Source organism: Corvus moneduloides, chromosome 10 (assembly GCF_009650955.1).
Source record: "Corvus moneduloides isolate bCorMon1 chromosome 10, bCorMon1.pri, whole genome shotgun sequence".
Lineage (NCBI taxonomy): Eukaryota > Metazoa > Chordata > Aves > Passeriformes > Corvidae > Corvus > Corvus moneduloides.
The window spans coordinates 25,289,836-25,310,819 of record NC_045485.1 but is presented as its reverse complement, the minus strand read 5'-3'; the positions used below and the strand labels follow the sequence as shown (position 1 = coordinate 25,310,819).

Sequence of the window (20,984 nt, the reverse complement as noted above, 5' to 3'; positions counted from 1 at the left end):
ATAGAGGAAAAAACTGGGTTTGTCCGGATGTGTGTACACAGAAATTGCACCTATATTTCCATTGCTATGGGGAAACAATGGAAACTGTTGTTCTACCTTGAAACACTGATATTATTATATTTAAAATGAAGACACATTCAATTTATAGCAAAATTTTGTTAGATCTCTGTGCTATTCCAACTATCCCAACAACAACCTGGGCCAAATCACAGCTGATTTGACCAGGAGCATTACAGCACTGAAAAGATTGCTGCTTTATTTTTTCCTTGCTTGTTTTTCTTCTCGATCACTGCTCCTTCCTGTCATTCTTTGGTGTGAATGATAAAGAAAATTAAGCAACTTTTAACACAGCCCAGAGTCTGTGGAACTAAACCTGCTCTTCTCTACCCCAGCGGGGTTTTTTTGGTTCGTTTGTGGTTTAGCGTTTAAATGGTTCTAGTCAATGCTACAAAGCCAAAAGCTCAAATGTTATTTGCTCCCAACGTACGTAGGGAATCTGAGCTGCCTTCATTTCCTCCACCAGCTGGGCGATCTCCGAGTCGTTCGCGTATCCGTAGCGGCACAGCTGGAATCCCAAGGACCAGTAGGGTGGCATGACTGGGCGGCCAACCAGCTGAAAATAGGAAAGGAGGTTTGTGGTGAAGAGGTGAAGAGGAACCAAACCAACCCCTCCCCCCCACCCCCCCCAAGCCCAGCATTAGTCAGGCTCCTACTTCAGTGTATTCTTGAACCACGAGTTCAGGAGTTGGGCCCAAGACCATGTAGAAGTCGAGAATTCCTCCGATGGTGCGGTAGGTCAGGGCAGGGGTGGGCTGGAAAGTCACATCTGGAAATGGAGGGAAGGAAAGGACAAAAGGAGGCCTGGATTTTCCACTAGTGCAAAACACTGACTGTAAAAAAGGAACACACGGAGGAGGATGGAGAGAGACAATTTACAAAGGTCTGGAGGGACTGGAAAAGAGGGAAAGGCTTCAAACTGACAGAGAGGAGGTTTAGATGGGATGTTGGGAAGAAATTGTTCCCTCTGAGGCGGGGGATGAGGCCCTGAGGTTGCCCAGAGCAGCTGTGGCTGCCCCTGGATCCCTGGAAGTGTCTAAGGCCAGGTTGGATGGGGCTTGGAGCAACCTGGGGCAGTGGAAGGTGTCCCTGCAGGGGGGTGGAACAGGATGAGCTTTAATGCCCCTTCCAACCAAGACCATTTCATGATTTTATGAAATAAAGTGAAGGGTTTCTTACCCATCGCATTGCTGTTAAGCAAGAGAACACCGTGGGCATTGCCATCTTCTTCAAGAGCCATATAAAATGGCTGATAACCATAGGAGTTCATCTTGTACTGCGAATAAAATAAAATACATTTTACTGGGGAAACAGTGCAAACATTTGATTATTAACGTTTAGTAATAAATTCAATAAAAGACGAGACAATTACCAAACATAGCAAATAAACCTGAAATTTATACACCTAAACCCTACCTAACCACAAAACAGATCTGCAGAAGGTCACTTTGAACTCCACAATTTGTCAGTCTCGTCCAGACTGCTCAGGCAGGAAGGAAAGCAAAGGTATTGCTGCACGTAAATGTCACTGATGAGAAGGTGCTTCCTCAGGACAAAACCTTCCCTGCTTTGCAAACAGGACCAAGTGTCTACGTGCTCAGGAGGTACTGGTGGCATTCTGTTATATTTTATTATCTCAAAATATATTCAAAACCTGAACTGGAAGTTAGAGCTATAATTAGGTGCTGCTATTTCATTGGCCATTCCCAGATAATTGGAAATTTGCTATCTTGTAGGAAATAAGATAAATAAATAGAGGTAAGATTTCTGCTTTACCCCTGTAAGTACTAAATTAATCCCCAAGCAATAGGAATTGTTCTGACTCATGTCTAATTTTCAAAACAATGAGCTGAGAGGAATAAAAAAAAGGAGGAACGTGCTGTTACTCCTAAGCCATTTGTCACCTTCCAACATCTGACTGAGGGCCTGAACTCTTCACATTGTTCTTGCAGATCACAAATAATGGGTTTACAGAAGGCTTTTGCCATGGAGACACCATCTAAATTATAAGTGATGATAAATACAGCCAGAGCCAATGCCCAGTACCAGCAGATACTTAGTGGATTTTAAAGTCCTGCCAAATATTTCTGCACTCTATTGGTCCAAAACATCACATTTTCTTCTTCTTTGCCTACTTACAGTTGGAGGCTGGTCCCTGGTGAACATTCCCCAGGTGTGCCAGTTCATGTTGTGTCGGAACGTGGGGTGCTCAGCTTCTCCGAATCCGTAGATGTACTGGGATGCCAAGCGGGTGGAAATCTGAATGAACATGTCGCTGAAGGTGAAGGTGGGCAGGCCTGAATCCCAGCTGGAATGGGAAGAGGAAAGGGAAAATAAGAATAGAGTGTGCTCAGTGCTGTGTTTGTGGCAGACACTTTGTTTTAGGCCACTCTTTTTCTCTGGAAATCAGTAAAAGTGGGCTAAGAGTGTTGTGGTTATCAAGAAAACTTAAAGCACACGAAATGGGGGTGTCTAATAACTGCTGAAGAGTTTAGGGACACGAAGTCCTCTGTGTCTCTCAGAGAGGAATTACACACAGGCATCAAGCACTGCAAGTTGCATCATATTTTGGCAATTCAGTGAGAAAATGCATTTCAGGACACTGCAATCCTATTTTCCTCTCAGACTGAGCACTGGAGCCACATGGAATAGAGTAAATAAAGTGCTTTATACAGTTCACTGAACTTTCTGTGCAGATTACACTGAAATTCCATTCACAGGTCATATTTATTATAAATCAGCATCTTTCCAGTTAGAAACCAAACTGCACCCTGGTGGGCTCTGCCAGAGAATTCCATTGTTCCAGGAGATTCAATTGCAGGCTGAATTACTATTCTGGTTGGCAAAAGGCAACTCAACTCACAATTAAGTTTTGAGTACTTTAAGAAATTTTTAAAAATTGTTTTTTTGACTAAAAAACACATTCAACTGTTCTCTGTTTTCTAGCTCTGACTTAATCAAGGAAGAAAATGCAGCTCATGCTAGACTTGTGTATCATGTTACCAAAATCCATCTCAAGGTAGTTGGGACACTACTTCCTTCCATTTTTTTCCTAACCATTTCCCAAAACTGACCCAAATGGCCAACCCTTAATGATCAGTGCTGTGGTCACCCTAAGGAACATTTTAGGAAGTGTAGAAAATCATTGTGCCTGCCAGAAACTTGGGAAGCGCATGAGGAACAGCCTTCAGAGCTGCCAGTGTTCCTCACTCCAACACATGCACAGAGAAAAGGTTTGGCTTGGAAAGAGCTACCAAAACAAGGAGAGATAAGATAAAGGGGCAGTGGCTTACATGACTGTCCCCGTGCTTTTGCGGCGGATTTGGATCCCAAAGGGTTTGATCTGGATTGCGACCTCATAGAGCCGGTCCTGGCTCGTGCTCGTGGGGGAGCTGGGCAGGTTCAGGGGCACTGGAACCTCATATCGTGGGCTTTGGGAATCAGAGATCTGTGAAGCAAAAATCAGGTTATTTCAGCAGGTCAGTTGTCTGAAATCTGAACCTGATACCAGTTTAAAAACTCTTGCTGTGATGAGTATTTTCTTTCAAATGCATATTTCTTGAATCAGTTCCTTCACAGGATTTTGTTGGGGAAAAAAAATCCCAACCAACAAACCTTAAAAATTTATTTTTGATCAGGAGCAGCTCGTACAATTATCTATATTAATTTAAAGTATAAACTTATATTTAAAATATAGATGCATATACTTTGCAAGTGTAATAAAATAATTTTCTGGTTCATCTTTTACTCAACTTTTAGAGATCCTTTTTAATGTTTTCTGAAAAAACATTAAAAATGTATTTATTTTTAATGCAATTTAATGTATTTAATGTATTCTGAAAGTAGAAAGAAGTTCATTTTTGATGTCTCACCACTTGGCTCAATATTATTAAACTCATGGCAATAAATTACAGTTACCCAGTGTATAGAATATTTTAGAATGATTTAGAATAATGGACGTAAAAATAAGTTGTAGAGTCATGATAGCACTTACAGATACGTTTACCTGCATATTAACAAAATATTTTCAAAGTTCCTGGTTGACATGACATCTACACACTGACATTACACCTTTGATTCATGGGATTTCTTTGTAAAATGGAGTGCTAGGATTCTAGGACGCAAAAAGATGCAAGCTAAGAGCAATAATAATTGGTTAGAAGGAGAAGCATATTTACACAAGGCTGCTACAGTCTGTGAAGTATAAATTTGGCTATAAAAAGCCCTTTGAATTTCCATAAATAAAACATTCTAGGAGTTCTGGGCTGGCATTACCTTGAACTGCAGCATGTTGTTGAGATGATATTTCACCTCCAGGAGTAGGGTGCTGATTGGGGCCGTGGCATTCTCGTTAGCTCTGACCTTGGCACTGTCCAAGCTGAGGGTGGCTACGATTCCAGTGGAGGAATAATTTAGGCTCATGACAGAGTAAGGATTGTTGGAGCTGTAATAGCAGGCAGGAACACTCGAATTTGGTGTCTCCTGGTGCAAAGAGAAAGGAGTTTCAGGTTAGTGAGACAGCTGGATTTTTTATTAGGTATTAGCGTGGAATCCTGTTTTTATCAGATCTTTATTAAATGTAGAATTTGGGGGAAGGTTAATGGAATCCTGAATAATAAAATAATACAGAATAATCTCTACACTGAAGCAGATATCCAGTGAAGGCTGTACAAATAGTTCAGTCAGGAAACTGAATCCTCATGCAGTGAGGATGGATTTCATTTCCCCATCTCTGTGATCTTCAGGTCAATCCCTCAACATGGTTTAATCTTGGCTTGTGGAAATTCCTAAAGCTTCCTCCCTTTTAATCCCATTGCTCTCTGGTTGCCTTCAAGGGGATGTGCCCAAAACCCATTTCATACTCAGGCAACGTCAGAGCAGATCTTTCCACTTGCTTTATTCACACAAATTATCCTTAATATATCCAGTGAAAATTACATCCTGCTCTTCTGATATCTCCTGACATTTCCAAAAGTCCAAAATTACAAAAAATTCTTTTAATAGTGCAACAAAACCAGAGCAGTTCATCACCCACTTCAGCAGCCAGCACAGAATTCTGAGCTCCATTCCTATGGGAAAGGCCCAAAATTGACATTTGAGATTTAGAAGAACACGGAATAATTTAGTTGGAGGCACCTCTGAAGTTCAACCCTGCCAGGACATGTTGCTCCCACATGTTTATTAATAATTAATAATAAAACCACGTGTTAAAGAACTTCACGTCAGGGATTGTGGTTTGGAAATAGCTCCTTGGTGTGGATACGAACAATTAAGTTCACAAATGAACCAAAATTTCTGTGCAATTCAAGGATTTCCTCTCAAACTGAGATCCAGGGGAGTTGGTTTGACTTAAAATGTCCCTCAGTGACTGTGAAGGTGACACAAAGGGGCTGAGCCTTGCAGGCCACAGTGCCAGGGAGAGGCAGAAGGGGCAGCTGAAGATGCAATTCTACTTTTTCATAACTCTAACATTATTTCTTTCCATCTTTCAAAAAATACCACATTTTTCCTCAACTTCTGATATGATTTGGAGGAGAATTTACATGGTTGCCAACTGGTGAGGTAAATAAAATCCACCAGTACAGGCTAGCTGAGGCCTGTGCCCCCATTGTATTTAAACCTGACAAATCTCCCAGACTACATTTATTCTGTAACAACCACAGAGGAAAACCTTTTATTCTGGATTTTTTTTTTTTTTGTCTAATTAGCTTAGAGAAATAACGACTTACTTCCCAGGTACAGCCAAGTTGTTCACATTTTTCTTTTGTTGGATCGAGGTTGGGATAACAATCAAACCTTTCATTGGTGCTCACACTGAGAGTCCAGTTGATTGTGTAAGATTTTCCCAGTTCAAGCTGAAGTCCTCTTATAACAGCAACCTTATAAATATTAAACAATAAACAGTTATTAAATGCCAAACCCCATCCAGCTTTCCTTTGGTCAGAAGACGTGCTGGTCCTCAAGAATAATACACTTAAAACTTGAAAATTCACAAAATCCCATCTTGTAAGATTTGGTACAGTCTCACTTTCACAAACGCACACAACTGATATTTTTACAGATAAAATCTGAAAAATTAAGATTCTAAACAAATGGAATGAATCCCACAGCTTCCTTGGAAGCAAACAGGAATAAATCCAGGAACAACTGCATAACTAAACTGCCTGCTGCACTGAGAGCATAACTGAGGTGCACTTTTATGCAGCAGAGTTGAATGCAATTGTACTTTTATTCTGTAATAAAACTCGCAGTGTATTTCATTGGAGCAACACTGGCACTAAGTACTGTCCTTTGCAATGCATAAAATAAAGGTGATGCAATTGTAAATATATGTTTACTTTCCATTCTCCTGTTATTGCTTTACCTTTCTCACAGGATCATAGGTGATATTAAGGGGATAATTTTGCACAACATTGTCCTGAGACACAGAAACTGCTGTCACTTCCTGGGACAATCCCAGAATCTTGATTTCCTCAAATTTCAGGTTGTTTGGATCAGTGTAATTGCTGTGTGTAGCAGTCATTTGTAGAACATTCTGAAAAATAATATAGTAGTCATATTCTTATGGTAAAAATCTGCCCCAAATCCTCCTGATTTAACCATTTTTTTTCTGTGAAGATTTTCACACTGGAGCATAAATAAGCCAATACCTTTTTCTTATGCATTAATTATTACCCTGCTTGTTGTTATCACAATAAAGCTTTCTATCATATATACAATAATCTTCAGATTAGTTTTTCAGCTTTTTCTCCTTGCTTGGGAAATAAGGAAAGGCTGGGGCGGGTCTGTGACAGGGCAAATAAACTCCACCTGTCTGGGATCTCGCTGGGTTCCAACAACCAAAGGTTCTTACTCACTTCTCTTGATATAAAAATACCACTTCCTAGTCCATGTCATTAATTATTTTTAGATTAAGAGTCCAAGCAGAGGAACTGCACCATGGCTGTCACACGTGAGTAGAACTTCCTTATTGCTCTCCATGGGAACATTTAGGTTTATTTTTAATTCAGTGTCATCACAGTCAAGGTATGATTGGGCTACAGGAGTTTCAAACTCCAACAGTGATCAGGGTGTCTTATCTACAAATGACTCTTTGATTAATTATGGTTTTAAAAAATAACATTCATGCTCTTCACTCGTGTTCCGCTGCGTTCTCTCACTTGTTCTATGCTCTTTCATCATGGCAAAGGAATGAATACCTTTACCAGGGATTATTATTATTATCATTATTATTATTGTACAAATAATATGTTATCATGTTATTTGCAATCCTTGTTATGCAATAGTTACTGTCAATGTTGGATAGAAGCACTCTCAGGACTCCACCCTGATGTCAATTAACCCTGCAAAGGCACTTTCAGCTTAAAATAATCAACACAATAAAACTTAACCCTCATGTAGTTTCTGGGGGTTCAGACAAGGTGTGGGTTTTCCTCACTCTTTGGAGACGTTCAGCTGTATTTTCACAGTATAAAAACATATATTTTTTACATTCCCACTATCTTCAGAGTCACAAACACTCCATGCTTCTCCTTTTTTACTCCATTTTAAATGCCTCTTATGCTTTAGAGTTCTCTTGTTCAGTAAATATTGCTGCTGAGTTTATAATGTGAAAGCAAATAGGAGCTATTTAGATATTTGTATTAACTAGGAGGAGAAAAGACAACAGATCTCATCCCAGTTAAATGGGAGTACTTTGAACATGATTCCTCTTGGCTTTGGCAAATATTTTGTTTTCCAGCGAATCTTACAGGAGAAAAAAAGAGAGAAAAGAATGCTCTTGGAAGACACTGGATAAAAATCAAAAATGGAGAGAAGATCATTTAAAATCAAATACTTACATTGGAAACTTTAAACTCATAGTAAATGTAGGCTTTATTCTCAATTGTACCTAAAAGGTAAAGGGAGAAGTTACACTTGGAGTGCAGAAAATAATAAAAATAAAATAGGGCTGTGCCACTGCTAGAGACCAATAAACTATTAATTACCAGGACTGCATTCAAAGCTGCACTAAGCAACCCAAATATTTACTAATGTTTCTTTGAGGAACTGAAATGTCCCTTTTTCTTTTTTCCTTTGGCCAGTCTCCCAGGAGATCTCATTTTCTCTGCAAAAACTCATTGAAATCAGCTCTTCTAAAATGCAATGATTTTTATTCTACTGTTATTTCTTCTCAGTTTGTCTTAAATATAAAAATTTGGGTCAAAACTAATCCTTTTAAGTACCCTAAATAAGGGTTCCTCATGCAAAAATAATGGTGGTGATGATGACGATGATAATAATGATAAATGCCATGGAACAATATGAGAGGAAATAACACATGACCAGGAAAAACAAATATAAAGCGTGGTCAATCTGGCAGTTTTTTCCATGTACAAATCCTGTCACCACAAGAAAATTGTAGATGGTTCCCCTGGAAAACTGCAACCTGTAAGTTTTGGGCAGGCCATGAAATGATCAAATGTTTTATTGCTCTGTTTGGCAGCAGCAGTGAGGGCAGTAATGGCTTTGTTATTTTAGGCCAAAGGAGCTCATCGAGCTGTCACCCCCACGCACAGCAGCCACCCAAGGCCTGCCGTGTTTATGGCAGCAATAATCAGCTGAACCACTGCTCTATTTCTTAAAAGCATCCCTAACTTTCCCTAAATTCCCAAAAGCAGAGGCTTGGGAGTTTTCCTGGGAGATATGATTGGTGTAGCCCACAAGAAGATGGAGTTGTGCGAGTGGAATGCGCAAAGTTTTCCAATGTTGATATTCAGATACCTCCCTGGATGGGCAGTGGTTTGCCTAAATTCCATGGGAAAACTCTGTCATCTCCTGTCAGTCTAAAGATTTCTCCTGAAAACCAGAGGTTTGACCTTAAAGTAGAGCCTAGTGTCTTTTTTCTTCACCTGTGTCATATTAAGTTGCTACTTTAATCTTACATTAATAATAGTCACAGTTTTCTACTTAAAACTGATGCAAACCTGATTTATGAGCAAGTAGCAGTAGTGTGTTACAGCATCTTCTGTTCAGTGGCGACACTGAAATTTGAGCATACTAAATCTTTGTTAATCTAATTTATTTCACTATTGATGGCTGCTCACCTGTAGATTCTCCATCATCCCAGAACAAATCCCCAGAAGCTTCATTGTTGATATCCAGGGCAATTATGAGTCCCATTGGATTCTTGCGGCTGTGGAAAGAGATTTATGCGTATAACAAATGTTTAAACAGCCTCACTACATCCTCCATGTTCATGTAAGAGTGTGACACCCAGCAGGGTCACAGTCCTTGGAGAATTGCCTTAGCTTAATCCTCAGTTGCCTTTTATTTTCATGCAAATGCATTAAAATACCCAGTGAGTTTACAAATTGCTATGCAAATAAAGCCACAACTCATCCCCGAAGGTGTGGAAGGGAGGTTTGTCTCCCAGCAATTCCCACACTTCAAGGTGAAAAATCCTAAATACAATGGGCTGCTGCTTATTTGTAACCTGAAAGTCTTCAGCCCAGCTGTGGGGGAAAAAAAGAAAGCATAAAAGTTTTCAGTTTGGGAGCCTACCTTGCCACTGTGGTGTTGCCTGGTTGCTGAGTAGGGAAAATGTATCCTCCTCTCAGGTGCAGCCCCATTTTTTCCTTTGGGGTTTGTAAATCGTGCCACAATTTCCTCATAAGGACTGGTTCGCCCTTATGGAATGGAAAAGAGAACAGGAATTTTGTATGACCCACTCCTAGGAGTGTTTTCTTAACACTCTTGAGTTTCATCAGATTGTTCCTTATAAAAGAAGCTTCAGTTATGTAAATACCAATGGGCTAATGGGCACATAAAGGTAAAGTAACTGCATATCACTGTGATTTAATGTCATAATCTGAGCCCTTTCTTTAGTCACCAATTCTTGTGCTTATCCCACCACCCTTTATCCCTTGTCTCCCAAGTAACACCAAAGGCTTTACTTCAGCTCTCTTTCCCCAAAGCAGGGCTGACAATCCTAGCTCATCACATTCCTATTTAGAAAATGGTGTAATATCCCATAATATTGCCTGCATTTCCTTACCGTGTCATACTCGTACCACGCTGCATCAGGAAAGTACACACGAGTGTACTCCACACCCTAAAAGTGAATAAAGAAACAACTCTCATTATTCAACTTCATCAAATAAACTCAATTCTCCCACAAAGCTAAAGTCCACTGTGAGAAAATCATTGATACTTCTACTCTTTGCTGTTTGCTTTCCTGGTGTTTAGGATGGTGCCCAGACAGGAGGAAGGGCAATCCAAGCACAATTTCTGCAAAGCTGCTGGGCTGTAACTGAAGTGCTGCTCTGCAAAGTGGCAGCTCATTGGAAGCCACCCAAAGTCACAGTGCTTCAAAGCCAGTGAACCAGATCATATCCACAAGAATCTCTCTATCTCCTCTATTTCCACATTTTTGGGGGCTGGCACCTTTCAGATTTCTCGCTTTCCCTTTCTGTATTTAACAAATGTTTTCTGTTTCTCCATGGCTAACGTGTTGCTGGCAGGAGAGATCATTATTTACAAGATTCTGCCACTGAATAACCCACAATCTTTTTGCTTTCTTGTTGCACCACAGAGAAGCTGAAATGCAGCAAGAGAAGCTGACTCCAAAGGAAGTTCAGAGATGATGTGAGGAAGAGGTAAACCAGAATATCAGACCAGATGTCTTTGATTCCATAGAGGAGTGGAAAACAGGAGTGGGATTTAACTACAAGATTTTCCATTTCAGCAGGGATAAAAATGTGCTGTGGGCTCTCTCACTGGAAGCAATAAATGAAGTGGGGAAACGTGACTCAACATGGCCCATAGTTACAAGATAGATCCCAAAACATCCAAACCTACCGGCTCAAGAACAGGGGAAATCAGCAGCCCAGGGCCCCACAGGAACTGCCTGTCGATGTTCCATGTTATTTCATCAGAGTAGAACCTGGATACAGGTGAAGGAGAGAGCAGAAATTGGGTTTTTTTGTGATTTATATCAGCAGCAATCCCAAGGTTTCAGGGTACTGATTGTCCTCCATCATGAGTACAAAACGTCACACAAAAATCACCCTCCTGATTACACCAAAATGAGATTTCATGAATTGGGAAGTTGTCTACAGATATCCCGATGTGCATTTTCACAGGATAGAGGTTTAGAAAGTCCCCCAACCATATTAAATGTGTCAGATTTTCTCATTGGTTATAAAACTCCCAAACTCACTCGTGTAGCAGTGGCCTCACGACCGTGTGCCCTTGGGTGTGAGCTTTGTAGAGCAGCGTGTACAGGTAGGGCAGCAAAGTGTAGCGAATGTTCAGGTAATGCTTGGAGCTGTTCACCAACAAGGAGTTGGCTCCAAATACAGCTGGATCTTGAGACTGGAAACAAATATCCACTATTATTATTTCCAAGTTTTCAAAAACACTTCGCCAAGCGTGTGAAAAGCTGGTTCAGAGAGGCTGGGGTTCGGCAGGGCAGCTCTGTACTGGTGCTGTGACCTGATGTCCTGTCCCCCATCCCTCCTTGTCCACCAGGGTTATTCCAGATTTCATCCTGGCAGCCAGGTTGATGCCAAGGAGCTCCCAGGAGTCAGCCTGGTGGCTCACAGAAACCTCAGTGTTCCTTGGTGGTAGGAACAACCCATGTTCATAAAACTGTTGCCAAATAAGTGTATTCTCAATTAACCCTTACAAAAGCAAACCTCTCATATTTCATAAAGACAGTTCTGTTTTCAAACTCAGTGAGAGTGATGATTAGAAGTGATATTAAAGGAAATGTGTAACACAAAGTAATTTTTAACAGAAAGCACAACTTACTATGGCATCTATAGCATTGTGGTTCCTGGAGAATGGGTAAAATGCTCCCACCTGCATCCATCGTCTGCAAAGTTCCTCTGTGGTGTCGCCACCGAAACCACAAATATCTGCTCCAATCTTTAAAACAAAATTTAAAAAAAAAACAGAATTCATTGGATGTACAGTGTTCTGCACCTCAAAATCTACAACACATTTGTACCGTTCTCCTTCCAAATCCAGCTATGCTGTCCAAAAAATCAAACTGACACCCTGCTAACACCACCCATCATTCTGCTTCTTCCAAATCTTTACCTTCTTGTTTGGTGATAATATGCACAGAACGGGAAAAAAGCTTCAAAGCCGTTCAAATTTAAACCATAAAAAGGAATTTGGCTGTTTCCCTTCTAAATGGATGTCTCTAATTTGAAATGATAAGAAAACCAGGAAGTGTTTCACATCCCTCACTAGTGTTTAAAAATTACTAAAATAAGAGGTGGATTGGGATATAAAAGAGAATAAGTTTGTTACCCACATTTATGTCACCACAGCCACAAAAATGAAAATAAATGGCCTAAATCAAAAATCGACAATTGAAAAGAAATGTTCAAAGGAGATTCCTAAAAAGGGTTCATTTTGAGGTGACAATGTAAGTGGTTATTTAGAGAGTGCTTAGTCAGATAATCTGTTATCTGCTTTGAAAGGATGGCACAAACTGATGTCCTACATAAGGAATTCCAAAGAGGTTAAACTCCAGCATTCCAGGGATTGCCCATCTCAGGTGATCCCACGTTGCTGCATTATCCCCCAGCCAGTGTCCTGAGTGCTTTCCCGATCCCGCAAAAGTAGACCTCGAAATGAGGAAGCTTCTCTTTCCAGGAAAGACCTCCTCAATGGCTCTGAAAAGTAAATGAGACTGGAATTACACAGAGGAACAGACAACTCAGACATCGATAATTCTGTACGAAGCTTTTTACTGATTTGCACTGATTATTCATCCCAGGAATGGGGACCTCTTTGCAGCTGTATTTTAGCAAAGTTCAAGATATTCATTTGAAATAATCTTTTTACACAGCTCTGACAACCAATTTGTGGCTTTTCCTGCCAACTCCAGGCTCTGGATTTTGCCTTGGCTAAATTGGCTCAAGTATAATGCAGTGTTTTCCAGGAATCTCATTCCTTTAGGAGTCAAGTCTCGTGGTACTTTGGAAAATGCAGGTCATGCACTGCTCCAAAACCTTTCTGCAGGATTTTAGGATGCTTTCCTTACTTTTTACTGGATAAGATCATGGAATATCCATAAAGATTGTGGACATCATACTGCTTCCCCCAGTTCTGCACTGCGTCCATGCAAATTGTCTTGGAATACAAGAGTCTGTCAAGAATATCTTGAAGAAAGGAATACAAATAGCACTGTTAAGGTACACTTTTATTATTCATATTTCCAATCTTTAATGCTTATGATATCCAAGCCCCTTTTTCCTCTTTATTTTTGCACTCAGGCAGTTTAATTACTCCAGACCCAAAATGCTGCTCTTGGCTGTTGGTTTGGTTCATCTTTGCTCTGTGAAACCTCCACTCCTGAGCTTTGCACCCATGCGAGGAACTGAGAGCTGTGCTCTGAATTCCTGAATCACCACCTGACAACATGCTGGCAAAGGTTACTTAAACTACTATTAATACAAACCATGAGCTCTGTTTTAGTTCTGCAAATATCTCAAAAACTACTGACAGTGCAAGAGGATCGTTACGTCATCAGACATAATTAATGCAATGACAAATATCCAGTAGTTATTTGGCAAGAGAAAAGAGGCAGTCCTATAAACCACACCTGAAGTAAACAAATACAAGCAGATCAATATTTTCCATCAACAGGAATGTCCAACCCCCACCCATAAGAACTACACTAAAATCACGTTGTATCCTTGAAGGCAGTTAAAATTTTATTTTATTGTTCTGATAAAAGCAGCTGGACTTACGGGGAGTGTAAGGAGGGTAGTTTAACTCATTCTGTGCACAACCACCTTTTGAGCCTTGAACAAAGTTGCACACTTCATTCATATCCTGGGAAGGAAAGATGCAGTATGTAATAAAGTTACCTTAATTCCTTTTTTCTAAAAAAAGTCTTCCATTCTATTCTGTCATCCTTTAAGGAATTATTAGTAGCTCTTCTTCAACATCTGCTTTCTGATATCAAAAATACCGTGCAATCCAATAAAAACTTAATGTAATAAACATCTGCTATCATCAATATTTTAAAAATAGAAATGAAAATTGTGAATTACTCACAATCCAGAGCCCATCATAGGGCACAGTGTCATGGAACAATTTGCACTCGTTCACCCACCAGCTCGTGCATTCAGGGTTGGTGAAGTCTGGGAACACAGTTTCCCCTGGCCACACCTGGAATATTCAAAGGGAAACGATTAATACACTTTGAGCAAGAATAAAAAGAGTTTATAGAATCATAGATCTGCTCAGGTTGGACACAGAAAGAGGAGTCTAACTTTGGGTTTTTCAGTTCTTTTTCTTGTAAGGAACCATGCACAGCTGAGAAAATTCTCAATAGAAGTTAAGAATATAAATTAAAAGGATAATGTGGGGTCAGGATCTTCAGTAGCTACTGGAAATAAATAGGAGCTGGCTGATGAAATGTCCCTTGAGCCTTCAAATCACACTTTAATGTATAAAAATTTTAGTGTTAATGTAAACAAAATGCAGGGCTAATGTGAACAAATGTGATTTTAATTGCAATTTTAATTCTATTTTTCTTTTAAAAACCTAAAATTTTAAAAAATATTAATTTGAATGTAAGATTAATGAAAAATACTGTTTTAATGGAAAAAATGGAAAAAAAGTTTAAAAAGTTTGGGAATTCATTCCGTCTACAAGAGACCTTACACACTTTTCTGTCACTGGTAGATAGGTCCCCTGAGCTAAATTAAATCCTAACAAGGACAACAGATCAGGTCCCAGTGTGTGGAACCACGATTACCTGCCCAAGCAGTGCTGTTACTCCATCTGATTCATTAATCCAGACTTTTCTCTGCGTTCCCCTGACGTAGCTTCCATAGGAACTTCCATCAACCAGATTTTGGGTGCTAATGGCAGGATCCTAAAGAAATCAGAAAGCAACAAAGAAAAGAAGAAATCAGGATATTCTATCAATTATTACAGGCTATACGTGCAATAATTACATAGAATAAGAATAATAATAAATAAATAACTGTAATGAAAGTGTTTACAAGGGAAAAAATGAGTAATTAAATGCTTACCAATATGATGACATATTTTTGTCCATAATCATGCAAATAAGCTGCAAATTCAGGGAGATTTTTGAAGTTCACTTTGTCATAAGTAAAATCTTTCCTTTCCTCCATATAATCAATGTCAATGACTTGGGTATCCTGAAAGAGAAGGGAGTTCAGCTTTTCCAGGAGAAGTGTTAGGTAAAGATTTTTATTAGTCCATTTTCTTCCCAAATATTAGCTTAATATCAGGGTATTCTTATTCTGTTGAAGACACCAGATTCATATCCCCCAAAAATCTAATTTTAAAAGTCAATTGTACTTTGCCTATGACTGTCAATTAAGAACAATATATGGTTCCATACCTGTCCACAGACAATAAAAAAAATGTTCCGTGAGAAGAAAAATGGATAGAGTTGGAAAGAATAAAAGACAAATTATTACAGTAAAGTGTTTGAATAAATCTTACTGCAGTTCACCCCTCCCCCATCCCATGCTCTGGTAATGGGTCTAACATCAAAATGTACAAAAACATTTGACACCACACATTTCCTAATCCAAACTGATGGAGAATGAAGCGGGGGCAGGATCTCTGCGTCCTTCCCTAATCCCATACTCACATAGGGCAGCCCGATGGCCCTGTTCCTCTCCACAACTTCCTTCACCTCATCCAGGGAGCTGTAACCATAGCGGCTGAGCTGGAATCCCAGGCTCCAGTAGGAGGGCAGTGCTGGCAGTCCCACGAGCTGCAAGGGGACAGCAAAAATCCCACGTGCTGTTGGACACCTTGTGTCAACTCATCCCCTTTCCCTGCATCCACATTCCCCAAATCTGCTCGAATAATGCACACTCAATGCACAGCCCGACTCAAAACACAATATTTTTCCCCATTATTTCTTTATTTTAGGAATTACCAGTGTTTTGGGACAATGCCTGTTCTTTAAAGTGCCACTGGAACCTAAAGACACCCAGTGATATCTTATGATCATAAAATCCAGACAGCCTATAAACACACTCTCTATCCCATAACATAGCCATAGGAACAGGAATTTGTCCTTATGGCAGGAGCAAGGAAACATAAATTATTCTAGAGGCCACCTGCAGCTCTAATGATTATGGTGTAAATTACAGATTAATGAATGTTGGAGCTCTTGCGCCTCGAGCATGGTCGCCTCTCCAGCACCCAGAGAAAAAATATTATAAAATAAAATATTATAAAATAAATCCCAAGCACTTAAGAAAAGTCTTTTCAATGCATAATCCCAGTAGGTGAAGGTACCTTCAGGTACTCCTGGACTACTTGCTCTGGAGTGTTCCCCAGGAAGATGTAGAAATCCAGGATGCCCCCGATGGTTCTGTAGGTCACAGCTGGAGCAGGCTGCACCACAAACTCTGCCAGACAAGAGTGCACAAAAACAGTTCTGAAGGACAGGAAATTCTAAAATAACTTTGCCGTTTTCTAATTGATAATCAGAGAGTTTACTGAAGTAAAAACCACAAAATGCCTAAGGAACACAAACTTTTAACTGAACAAAGAGGGGGAAATCAGACACCTCTTTATGTGCCCCTATTTCCATTCCTTTACATGCTGTAGAGAAGAGAATCAGAAGAAATCCAACAGTTCAACCTTTTATCTTTTAAGTTTGGGTACAACTTTCCAGCCTCAAGACATGCAGAGCTCTGTAAATATAAATATGCTTATCAGAAGGGACTAAAGGACATTTACTTCCAAGTGTTGTTCACTACAAATTTAACCCTTTCTTCCAGTTCAGACCTGTACAGACTTTGGATCAGTTTCTGACCCTCAGATTTCCATCAAAATCCTCCAGTTAACTGGGAGCTACCCACTGCTCGTACTGTGTATGTGAAATATTATTAAACACAGAGTAATGATGCCTCAGATATTGGGGGTGTTTTTAAGAAGGGACATCTACATCAGCTCAGTTTTGATCACAGTCTCACAGATTTCAAAAGAATTTTAACTGCACTGCTCAGAGTCACAGAGAAAGGTTTCTTACCCATGGCATTGCTGTTCATCAGGAAAACACCAAAGGAGGCTCCAGTGTCATCTTCCAAACACAGGAAGAAAGTCTGGGCTCCATATAAGTTATCCATTGCCTAAAATAGTGGAGGGAACAGGCAAGCTGGTTAAAAGCTAATAACAGGATCTGCTCTGGAATATTTCAAAATATATCATGGGTAGAACTTGAAACGTCTCAAAATAGAACAAACTACAAAAATTTAAGTCCTGACACTTCCCTGTTTCATATGTTCTGGTTTTCCTGGCGTTATTCTCCTTTATTTTCCATTAAAACAAGAGTTTCCCCAATAAATAGATAACAGATCTGATGGATCTCCAGGAGAGCTGGCAGATATTGCAGCTCTATTTCTGGAGAATAAATGTGCTCATCAAGGAGAACTTGAGAGGTGCTTCCATCCCCTTTCACCATAGATTAGATTTTACATCTAATCTATATTTCTATTCATCCTGCAAGGCAATAATTTTGATGTCTAATCTAAGGAAATATTGCTGCTTTTTCATTTCCTTGCTAATATTTTTCTTTAATTCCTTTCTGTTGCTATTATTAGCAATAAAACCCCTTAGAGCTGTTAACAATTGTTGCAAGAGTTGTGCTTTTTCTCCTGAAGAAGCAAATTCAGTTCAAATGAACAAGGAACGGAACATGAGCAATTTGCAACCAGCCTAACTTAGTTCACTGTTATTTTATCTTAATGAGTCTACATTCAGTGGAGCCATTGCGTTGAGCTATCTTCAAACCAGAGGAAAGAGTGAGAAGGAATCTCAAGGCAATGGGTACAAATTCCAGATTATTAATTAACTACATCCAGTCATCTCACCCTCAGGTTTCTGTCAGTACAGTTCCCACTGCTGTGGAACAAAAGTTCTCTCTCAAAGCAGGGAATTACTTTATGAAGCTGATGTAATGGTGAAAGTAATCTTAACAGTTATCAAAAAATGGGTGCCATAGAAATTGTTTCATACAGGGACAGCCAGAAAAACTCTAGAAACAAGTAACAGCTGACAGACATATTTTGTCTTGGAAAGAGACACCTGTTAAGGAGAATTTTTCCATAATTTGAGCTTCAAGGATGTTGCTGAATCAGCCTGTGCCATGTGAACTGAACCCTGCACACAGCAATGCATTAAGACATATTGTTATTTATTAGTATGTTATTTATTCTGACTATCACTGGAAGCTGCAGACTCATCTGTTAAGGTTTATCCATTGGTTTTCCATTGCACACCAACACAAAAAATCAGGGAGCATCCATCCGTACCACGGAGCTTTCGGTAACAACATGCAGTGCCTGAAAGATCTTTAGGGAAAACTCAGTGGATACAGGAATGTGTTCACTGCCCGAGAGGTTTGGGTTCCAGAACTGCAAAGAACGAGGGGAAAGAACCCCAAACTTACTGCAGAGGGGGCAGTGTCCCTGCTGAAAATAGGCCAGGTTTTCCAGTTGACATCGTGCCTGTACTGTTTGTGCACATGCTCCCCCACGCCGTAGATGTTGCTGCTGGGCAGTTTGATGGAGAGCTGCAGGAACTGGTCAGAGTACTGCAGGGGGCCAATGGTTGTGTCAAACCTGGTGAAAAAAAGCAAAAAAAGGGGAAAAAGAAGAGTTTTACAAAGAATTGTTGCGAGAACTCTTTCTGCTCCTTTTAGCTGGGGCTGGATGGCAGAGTGAAGTCTCCACCCAGATCTTTCAAGTTTTCTTCCAACTGTTGATGGAATCAGAACTCTCCTTCGGGGCCTCAGGTGGAAAAAATGATGATGGAAGGTCACAGACCTTATCAGAATAATCAGGATTTTGGTAATGAACTGTTGTAACACATTGGTCCCTGCTTGTCCTTTTATAAAGAGGTCTCTCTTTTGTTGGGCTGTTTAAGGGTGGGGGAAAATCAGTGATCTTGTGCAAACAGATTTATCAGGGATTTATCTCTGAGGGGCTGCTCTTATCCCATGGTAGCAACAGCTTCCTTTGAGATCCTCAAACTCAGAGTCCAACATCACTGTCATTTTTTTTAGAGAACCAAAAGCAAACACATTTATGAAATTAAGCAAAGGCCTAAGGAAAATTTTCCAGAGACAATATCCCAGAGAATTGTTTCAACATGGTCCCACAGGTGTCTTACCCACCTCCCTGTACGTGTTTCATCAGTCAGGCACTGCTGACTGCCAAGTCCATCCTCTGTGCCCTCTATAATTGCAAATCAATCATTACAGAGGATTCCAGGCAAGAAAACAATGCTAAGAAGAGCAAAAAGTAACCCTTAATTAATTAAACTCGAAGCCTTGCTAATCCACATGGCCCAGCCCTGTGACAGGTAATCATTCCTGGGTGATTTAACGAGCACCTTCATCCTGGCACTTCCCCTCTCTGAGGGCACTTGGACACCTGTGGGTCAGTAGGTTTGGTTTATTTATTTAGTTTTAGAATGTAAATGGGATGAGAGAATTCAGTGTTCAAGTTCATTAAATATTTTACACACAGCCTTGCACAATCAGCTGTCCTTGGACATCACAGGTCTAAAGGGCAGCCTGGTTTTGGTGATTCAGGCCCTCAGCACAGGTGAGACAAAAGGTGCAATGAGGACTTTTCCCACGTGGTTTGAAGCATTGGCAAAGAGTCCCTCAGATAATAAAAGTTCCTCCAATTGACAGGACAAAGTAGCTGTGGAGATTTCCCCAGCACTAGGGGAAAGTGATCAGAGAGCCACACCTGAAACCTTTCAGACAGAGCTCACAGACTTTGTTCCCAAAGGCACCCCGAGAGTCCTTGAGGGACATCCATCAGACAAAAGAAGAGAAGCAGACTCTGTGTCCAAGAGGACACCTCACAGGTGGCATCCCCAGCTTTCACAGGGCCCCAGTGACATCTGTGGCCCCGAGGGAGCCCCACCACGACTTACAGCACTTTGCCATTGCTTGCTCTGGTCACCACGATGCCGAAGGGTTCCTGCTTCAGCTCCACCTTGTAGTTGAGGCCGGTGGCCGCGGACCCCGTGAACGGCCGCACGTGCTCGTGAGGGACCTCGAATCTTTGTGAGTTGGGGTCAGTGATCTGCACATTTTTACAAAACACAAGTGTTGGGCCTTCACAAATTGATCCCTAATGCAAATCTTTTACAGCATTTACACATAGTTCTCACTCAGGTATTTCCACCCTTACCCCAGTCTCCTCTTTCTTTTATTGTTATTCACTTCCAAGTTTAATTACTCACTTTCAGCCATTTTCCTCAGAATATTTGACTCTGTGTTTCCCTGGCTCACCAGGAACCCACCACAGCACAAAGTCTCCCACAGAAGGTTTTCAATCCTATAAACCGCTGATACCCCACATCCATGGCACAGAGTCCTGAGCTTTCCAGAGAAAACACAAATCTGGAAAAGCTGATGTTGTGTGTCAAAATGATTGAGAGATGTGACTGGGCCATAAATAAAAAGTAAGTAAATACATTTATCCCCCAAATCTTCCTGGGATGAGGACAAATGGTAGATAATAGAAAAGCTGAGCTTTACAAAGGTCTCGGTGACTTTTCAAGCAGAATTCCCACTGTGCCAAGTGCCTGTTAACCTGAGGCACTGCAACAGCAGGGAGGACAACAAAAGGGCTTCAGTGGGAATCATGAGAGTGCTCCAGAGGCATCAATCCTACATTCCCTGCACAGGCAACCTCACATCTTGCAGAGAAAATGGACCTTGAAGCAGAACAAGGCACGCACTGACCTTGAATCGGAAGCGATTGGGTGTCTGATACTCTCCTGTGAGCAGCACCGTGTGGATGTCATTCCCGAAGAGGGAAGGGGATGGCAGCCTTTTCAACGTGGCCTCAAATCCTTGGGAGACAAGGACAAGGTGTTGTGTGGAATGGGACATCAGGGGG

The 20,984-nt window shown here is 40.6% G+C and overlaps 1 protein-coding gene across 1 annotated transcript in view; it reads right to left on the bottom strand.

Moving 5' to 3' along the window:
• Positions 1-20,984, bottom strand: part of SI (sucrase-isomaltase) — a 43,144-nt gene that overhangs the window by 14,797 nt on the left and 7,363 nt on the right. Inside the window, exons 5-31 of the mRNA XM_032120207.1 lie at positions 20,828-20,937; positions 20,011-20,162; positions 18,512-18,683; positions 17,093-17,192; positions 16,354-16,466; positions 15,695-15,820; positions 15,102-15,233; positions 14,822-14,941; positions 14,116-14,229; positions 13,806-13,890; positions 13,097-13,214; positions 12,554-12,725; positions 11,851-11,967; positions 11,258-11,412; positions 10,897-10,981; positions 10,094-10,150; positions 9,601-9,725; positions 9,144-9,232; positions 7,899-7,948; positions 6,422-6,592; positions 5,787-5,936; positions 4,333-4,539; positions 3,351-3,505; positions 2,197-2,365; positions 1,237-1,333; positions 714-826; positions 488-613 (exon numbers count right to left, since the gene is read on the bottom strand). Coding sequence (XP_031976098.1) covers positions 488-613; positions 714-826; positions 1,237-1,333; positions 2,197-2,365; positions 3,351-3,505; positions 4,333-4,539; positions 5,787-5,936; positions 6,422-6,592; positions 7,899-7,948; positions 9,144-9,232; positions 9,601-9,725; positions 10,094-10,150; positions 10,897-10,981; positions 11,258-11,412; positions 11,851-11,967; positions 12,554-12,725; positions 13,097-13,214; positions 13,806-13,890; positions 14,116-14,229; positions 14,822-14,941; positions 15,102-15,233; positions 15,695-15,820; positions 16,354-16,466; positions 17,093-17,192; positions 18,512-18,683; positions 20,011-20,162; positions 20,828-20,937 — 3,380 coding nt within the window. The remainder of the gene's footprint in view (positions 1-487; positions 614-713; positions 827-1,236; positions 1,334-2,196; positions 2,366-3,350; positions 3,506-4,332; positions 4,540-5,786; positions 5,937-6,421; positions 6,593-7,898; positions 7,949-9,143; positions 9,233-9,600; positions 9,726-10,093; positions 10,151-10,896; positions 10,982-11,257; positions 11,413-11,850; positions 11,968-12,553; positions 12,726-13,096; positions 13,215-13,805; positions 13,891-14,115; positions 14,230-14,821; positions 14,942-15,101; positions 15,234-15,694; positions 15,821-16,353; positions 16,467-17,092; positions 17,193-18,511; positions 18,684-20,010; positions 20,163-20,827; positions 20,938-20,984) is intronic.